Below are 6,878 nucleotides of genomic sequence, written 5' to 3'. Positions count from 1 at the left end.
ATTACACCAGATGTGAAAGTGAAGACTTAAAATATTTATTCATGACAAAATGACTTCACACCCACAAACCAGAAAACTAAGACGCTCAAAGGGCAGCGGTTTACGCTGGTGCAGGTCAAAAGTAAAAACTTTTTAACGCACCCTTTTAATCTAATTTATTTATTAATAAAAAATAAACAACACACACAGAGACCCCTGGGGGCCAAGTGGTATATGGTGGGCGGGGCTCTTCAAGCTGACCACCTGAAGGGCACTGCCCCCGAGCTACGCGGCCGTCTACGCCCCAATTTTAACTTTTCTTTTTAACGGCATCAGGATCACACACATCCACACACTCCAGAGCGGGGGAGGGGGGGTAGGGGGCTCTCCTCACACCCCTGTCTCTGTGGTGCCCCCTGGGGCATAGAGGGGATCTGCTGTCATATATATATATATATATATATATATATATATATATATATATATATATATATGTGTGTGTGTGTGTGTATATATGAGGGGATCTGCTGTCATATATATATATATATATATATATATATATATATATATATATATATATATATGTGTGTGTGTGTGTGTATATATATATATATATTCATATACATATACACACAAGAAAGAGTATAAGTTGAAAACCCAGGGGGAGCCTTACACACTAGCGTCTCCCTTTGGAAAAGCAAACGTGTTCTGCACAGTTCGGCAGCCAGACCATAAATCTGTTGTCGTGACGCTGAACAGGACGAGGAAAAAAATAAAAAATGAAGAAAAATAAAGAAAGAACTCAAAGTGAAAATGTCAGGGGCTCTTTTTAGCCATTGATGTGGATCCTTTAAGGGTCATGAAAGTCGGTTCAGATTAAATCTGTGCCCCCCCTGAGCCGACAGCTTAACTCTGAAACTGACGACGACAAAGAGAAACAGTGAAGGACGTAAACGTTGGTGTAACTTCAGAGAGATGATGATCTAAAGACGTAGCTTTTTAAAGTGACTGACTGGTTTCATTTTGTTTACACCCATAAAGGAAACATTTGGTACGACTCAGAACACTTTATTTATTATTTTTCAGTACGCCTGTCTTTTCTCTGATTCCTCAGGGGAAACTGAAACGCTGTTGAGGTGTTGCATCGCTGTCAGAAAATAAGGAAAATACAAGAACAGGGAGGATTTCACTGCTTCTCAATCAACCGGCAGCTGAAGACTCGTGGAGAAAAGGGAATACTGCCGTGTTGAGACGGTAACGGATGCTGAGTCACACTGTTAGCGTTTAAACATCCAAAGCTAAATCTGTTAGTGAGGAATGAAGTATTGTGTTGTTACAAACGCTCTCTTCAGTGTTTTACTCTGCGTGGACAATCAGGGGGAAGGTGAAAGAGAAACCTTTGGTCTGATTTGTTATATTTGCACTTTTCTGACCACAGCAGACACCGACATGTTTGAGCTTCCTTCCTGCGTGAACTCAAAGAAACACTGTCATCCAGGAGAAGAGCACTGATAACTGACATCGTAAAAATCGGCTAAGATTGGAAAACCCAAAAAAGAAACTAAAACAGAAAGTCCCATTCGACACAAAATGTGCTTTGAAACATTTATACTGTTTACAATCTGCTGTCCAGACGGTCTCAGGCCAAACTTATCTGCCTTTTCAATCCATGTTTAAAAAAAATCAAATACAAAAAAGCATTTATAAAACTTCCTGTAGCATTACAACAGTCTGTAGAAAACCAGGGGCTCGTACAAACATTGTACACGGGGTGGGAAACTTCTCAGGGTGTGATCCGCTGTAGCATCAGTCTGGTTTTAGGACTGCTCATTTTAAATCCATTTATTACGTCATCTCCACTCACAAGACCTACACATAACCAGAAGTTTAAACAATTCCTAAGAGTTTATGCATAAATTAAAAAAAACTAAAACAGCATCTAATATAAGGAAAATATTGTCATTTGACTCTGACATGTCCGTCACTCAGTATGAGCAGAGGTGTGTGATGGCCACAGGAACGAGCTGCGTCTATCTGTTTCCATCCAGGTTCTGTTTTCTGTAGAGGCGGAGCACCAGATCCCTGATTTCATCCCTTTTCCTTCGCACCTGTTGCCGGGGAAACCATCGTTGTAGGTGTAGAGGGAGGTCAAAATGCACCACTGGATCCTAGGAAAAGCACACGTCTTAAAGCGGCTCGACGGCTTCATGTGATGACTGGCGTTTGGGGAAGATCCTTACCTTCAGGAAACTCTCCACGTACTGCAGCAGGTACAGTCCACAGTCGCTGCTGTTGTCCTGAAGGGGGACCTGGCAGTGTGAGCTCTGCATCTGGTCCGGACTGAAGTCCCGAGATGAACCTCGACGTACCTCCCACTCGGACTGCAAGTAGCTGAGGGAATAATCCACGTTAGAAACTTTCACCAACCACAGCAGCGGTTCAGACAAACAGGCTCAAAGTGTCGCACGTACTCCCTCAAGAGTTTGAAGACTCGCTCGTGAAGAGAGAGTTTGAGGGAATCCATGATGAGGATGCACGGCCTGCAGGAGGAAAGACCCAAATGTTATCCGACTGTGAGTTCAGGGATGTGTTTTAAAGGGTTAGGGTTGTTATCAACTCATTTTTGCATTACGAGGAATTAGCTTTGGTCTGGACCTTTGTTCTTTCTGCAGTTCCTGCTGGGGGAGAGCAGAGGAACCAAGCTACACTCACCTCTTGCAAACAGTTTCTCTCTGGCAGGTCTGCTCCGTGCAGCTCTACGAACAAACACAACAAGGGGGGCGGGTTGGAAAGAGCCAGAACATAAGACTGATGGCATGTTAGCTGCTGAGGTCAGAAGGAAAGTGTGGTGTTGCTGGACTGAACCGAGCAGAACTCTTTCTTACCACTGGGCCGGGCGGCGGCTCTTTGACTGCTTCTCCTTTTCCTGAACACATGAAAGCTGCCGTTACCTGGAGTCAGGGTTACTGAGCCAACACAGAGCATTTGGAGAGACGTACCTGTGTCTGCGTCCACACTCTCACTCCTGTCCTGGGTTTTCTCTGAGCCGACATTTGGGCTTCTGGACCCTTTAGCCGCCTCTTGATCCTGTACCTCTGCAGCTACTCCGTTGCTCTTCACGTCCCGTGAGTTTGGACTGTTCCACGTCACCAGTTTGGGCTCCTCCAGTCCAGGGAAGCAAATGACGACTAAATACCAATGAGCCCTAAACAAAGAGAGTGTAAATATCACAGAATGTAAAACAGAGATGTCCAAACATCCCTCTTCTTCTACTCCACTTACTCCTGATTGACGGGCACGAACAGGAAGTCCTTTTTGAAAATGTCAACGTGACGTGTCCATGTTTTCACACGTTGGTGCCGCCTCTGTCTCTGACAGCTGGAAATAAAAAACACAAACTCAGTTTCCCATGATGCCACCTCCACAGGCACCTCCAGCGTTATGAGTTCACAGGGGAATGCTGGGAAAAAGAAGCGGACGAGTTGTTCTGGCTCCTTACCTGTCGTTGGTGATGCCTTCGCTGGCGTTGTCCCGGCGCGTCAGCTGCTTGTAGAAGAAGCTGCTGAAGATGTGGCAGCGCTGGGCCACGGCCTCAGACGCGTTCTGGAGGAGGTACCTGGATCAGACACGAGTACCAACATTTTAAACCTGCTCATTTCTTCACGTTTGTCAGATTGTACCAAAGTCACAAAGACTTCTCTGTCAAAGGAGTCGCTTACTTGAGATAAAAATCAATGATGACATCGTTGAGGAACTGCCCACTGTCCAGACACTGCAGGTCCTCCATGGTCACGGTGATGCCTCCTTTCAGAGGCGGAGGAGGAAACTGGATCAACCTGGACGGAGCGGAGGAAGAAAGAAAGGATGACTTAGTTTTGATAAATGTGGCAGAGCTCAGCTGAACCAGCTTTTCCCGGTGGACCGTGGGGTTACCTGCGAGCCAGGCCCAGGTGTTTGTATTTAGTCCAGCTGGGGTCTGGTCTGCACAGGGACACCGAGTAGGAACCCGTGGTTCTGCGATGGCACAGGGTGTATACGGGAGCGGTGTCCTCTTTTCTCTTCTGGTGCAGAAGTAACGGGTGAGAGAAACAGCGTGTCAGACATGAAGAGTCTACGGCTCAGGACCAAGTTTCATCTCAGGATCACAGAGAGGTGCTCGGATCAATTCAAACACACTCTTCTTCATTTTCTTCTTGTCTTGGTTTAGGTTTTTAAGACAACAAAGGATTAACTATCATTCCTCGTTTCAACACATTTTTTGCTTCGTTTTGAGGAGTCAAAGGTCGGAGCGTCTTACCTCAGAGGAAGATTTGAGCTCCTCCTCCTCCTCCTCCTCTTCATCTCCCGCCTGGTGTTTGATCCGTGTCCCTGAGTCCTGGTCCGTCCCTCTGTCCAGCTCTGCTGCTGACTGTGCACCGTCGCCCAGCTGGACGAGTGGTGCCGTGTTTTGGTCTGACTCCGAATGTGAGCCGTCCAGGTCTGTGTTGAGACCGGACTCTGCACTGCCCAGACCCAGCAGAGAGAGCAGGTAACCGTCCCAGCCAGTCCTCCTGATCAGCATGATGCTGTCAGCCAGAGACAGATCTGGATCAGGATTGTCTTCAAGACCAGTGACGCTCTCTGCACCTCCTGGAAGTATGAATTTTTCGTTTTCCAGCGCGTCCATCTGCAGATAGGATCTCAGCAGAGCTTCATCCATCGTCTCCAGAGGATCCCTGAAGGTCAAGAGGATGAAGGGGCTCACCTTGGCTGTGGAGACAAGAAGCAGAGCAGATTTTGTGAACCATCACGGCTTTTTGTCTCCAAAACTCATTCAGTTACGTGGTGCAAAAGTTGAGCTCCAACCAACCCACCAGTGTTAGTGGCTCTGTCCCGGTGGACGCACAGCTGGAGGAGGTCGCTCTCCATGGCGGCTGCCGCAGTTTCTGACACAAACAGCATGAGAACAGCGGCAGGAAAGGGCTCCCCGTCACCCCCCAGGTAAAACCCCTGAGCCTCCATTTCCTCCTGCTTCCACAAACTGTACCTCCTCAACTCGGGCGCTGGTAGGTTAAAGTCCTCCTCACAGCACCGCTGGTGTCTGCAGGGAGAAGGAGCCGAGTGAGCCGAGCAGCCCGGGATCAAACAAACAACACTACCTGTTCTCTTTCTTAACACTTCTTCCTCCCCCTCTTCCTCCTCTTCCTCCTCTTCCTCCCCCTCTTCCTCCTCCTCCCCCTCTTCCTCCTCTTCCTCCTCTCTCTCCTCCTCCCCTCCCCCTCTTCCCCCTCTTCCTCCTCTTCTTCCTCTTCCTCCTCTTCCTCTCCTCTCCTCCCCTTTTCCTCCCCCCTTTCCTCCTCCTCCTCTTCCTCCTCCTCCTCCTCTTCCTCCCCCTCTTCCTCCTCCCCCTCTTCCTCCTCCTCTTCCTCCTCCCCCCTCTTCCTCCACCACCTCCTCCAACTTCCTCCACCTCCCCTCTTCCTCCTCTTCCTCCTCCTCTTCCTCCCCCTTCCTCCCCCTTTCCACCCCTCCTCCTCCTCCTCCAACCTCCTCCACCACTCCACCCCCTCCTCCTCCCCCTCTTCCTCCTCCTCTTCCTCCACCCCCTCTCCTCCCCCTCTCCTCCTCCTCTTCCTCCCCCTCCACCCCCCTCCTCCTCCTCCTCCTCCTCCTCCTCCTCCTCCTCTCCTCCTCTCCTCCTCCTCCTCCTCTCCCCCTCTCCTCCTCCCTCCTCCTCCTCCCCCTCCTCCCCTCCACCCCTCCTCCTCCACTCCTCCCCCACATCCTCCCCCTCCTCCACCTCCTCCTCCTCCTCCCCACACCACCCCACCACCTCCTCCCTCCACCCCCTCATCCACCACCTCCTCCCCCACCACCTCCACCTCCTCCTCCACACCCCCTCCTCCTCCCCCTCCTCCTCCCCCTCCTCCTCCTCCCCCCACTTCCTCCTCGTCCTCCTCCTCCTCCTCCTCCTCCCCCTCTTCTTCCTCCTCTTCCTCCCCCTCTTCCTCCTCCTCCTCCTCCCCCTCTTCCTCTTCCTCCTCCTCCTCCTCTTCCTCCCCCTCCTCCTCCTCCTCTTCCTCCTCAACTTCCTCCTCCTCCTCTTCCTCCTCTTCTTCCTCCTCCTCCTCCTCCTCCTCCTCCCCCTCTCCTCCACCTCTTCCTCCCCCTCCTCCTCCTCCTCCTCCCCCTCCTCCTCCTCCCCCTCCTCCTCCCCCTCTTCCTCCTCCTCCTCTTCCTCCTCCCCCTCTTCCTCCCCCTCCTCCTCCCCCTCTTCCTCCTCCTCCTCCTCCTCCTCCTCCCCCTCTTCTTCCTCCTCTTCCTCCCCCTCTTCCTCCTCCTCCTCCTCCCCCTCTTCCTCTTCCTCCTCCTCCTCCTCTTCCTCCTCAACTTCCTCCTCCTCCTCTTCCTCCTCTTCTTCCTCCTCCTCCTCCCCCTTTTCCTCCTCCTCTTCCTCCTCCTCTTCCTCCTCTTCTTCCTCCTCTTCTTCCTCCCCCTCTTCCTCCTCTTCTTCCTCCTCCTCCTCTTCCTCCTCTTCCTCCTCCTCCTCCTCCTCTTCCTCCTCTTCTTCCTCCTCCTCCTCCTCCTCCTCCTCTTCCTCCCCCTCTTCCTCCTCTTCTTCCTCCTCCTCCTCTTCCTCCTCTTCCTCCTCCTCCTCCTCCTCTTCCTCCTCTTCTTCCTCCTCTTCCTCCTCCTCTTCCTCCCCCTCCTCCTCCTCCTCCTCCTCCTCCTCCCCCTCCTCCTCCTCCCCCTCCTCCTCCCCCTCTTCCTCCTCCTCCTCTTCCTCCTCTTCTTCCTCCTCCTCCTCTTCCTCCCCCTCTTCCTCCTCCTCCTCCTCCTCCTCCTCCCCCTCTTCTTCCTCCTCTTCCTCCCCCTCTTCCTCCTCCTCCTCCTCCCCCTCTTCCTCTTCCTCCTCCTCC

At 51.5% G+C, this 6,878-nt stretch overlaps 1 protein-coding gene across 1 annotated transcript in view; it reads right to left on the bottom strand.

Annotated features, from left to right (window-relative positions):
• Positions 1 to 620: 620 nt before the first annotated feature.
• The window catches only part of LOC141808596 (uncharacterized), an 18,275-nt gene continuing 12,017 nt past the window's right edge, over positions 621 to 6,878 (bottom strand). Inside the window, exons 13-24 of the mRNA XM_074695263.1 lie at positions 4,833 to 5,059; positions 4,277 to 4,728; positions 3,913 to 4,040; positions 3,699 to 3,815; positions 3,479 to 3,595; positions 3,262 to 3,357; positions 2,979 to 3,184; positions 2,865 to 2,905; positions 2,692 to 2,735; positions 2,451 to 2,519; positions 2,220 to 2,370; positions 621 to 2,147 (exon numbers count right to left, since the gene is read on the bottom strand). Coding sequence (XP_074551364.1) covers positions 2,010 to 2,147; positions 2,220 to 2,370; positions 2,451 to 2,519; positions 2,692 to 2,735; positions 2,865 to 2,905; positions 2,979 to 3,184; positions 3,262 to 3,357; positions 3,479 to 3,595; positions 3,699 to 3,815; positions 3,913 to 4,040; positions 4,277 to 4,728; positions 4,833 to 5,059 — 1,786 coding nt within the window. The 3' untranslated portion in view covers positions 621 to 2,009. The remainder of the gene's footprint in view (positions 2,148 to 2,219; positions 2,371 to 2,450; positions 2,520 to 2,691; positions 2,736 to 2,864; positions 2,906 to 2,978; positions 3,185 to 3,261; positions 3,358 to 3,478; positions 3,596 to 3,698; positions 3,816 to 3,912; positions 4,041 to 4,276; positions 4,729 to 4,832; positions 5,060 to 6,878) is intronic.

The sequence above is a fragment of the Halichoeres trimaculatus genome, unplaced genomic scaffold, assembly GCF_033239565.1.
Source record: "Halichoeres trimaculatus isolate MK-OKI-2021-1 unplaced genomic scaffold, fHalTri1.1 fHalTri1_scaffold_19, whole genome shotgun sequence".
Taxonomy (NCBI): domain Eukaryota; kingdom Metazoa; phylum Chordata; class Actinopteri; order Labriformes; family Labridae; genus Halichoeres; species Halichoeres trimaculatus.
Note: the sequence above shows the minus strand (reverse complement) of the source record. Positions and strands in the feature narration are given on the sequence as shown.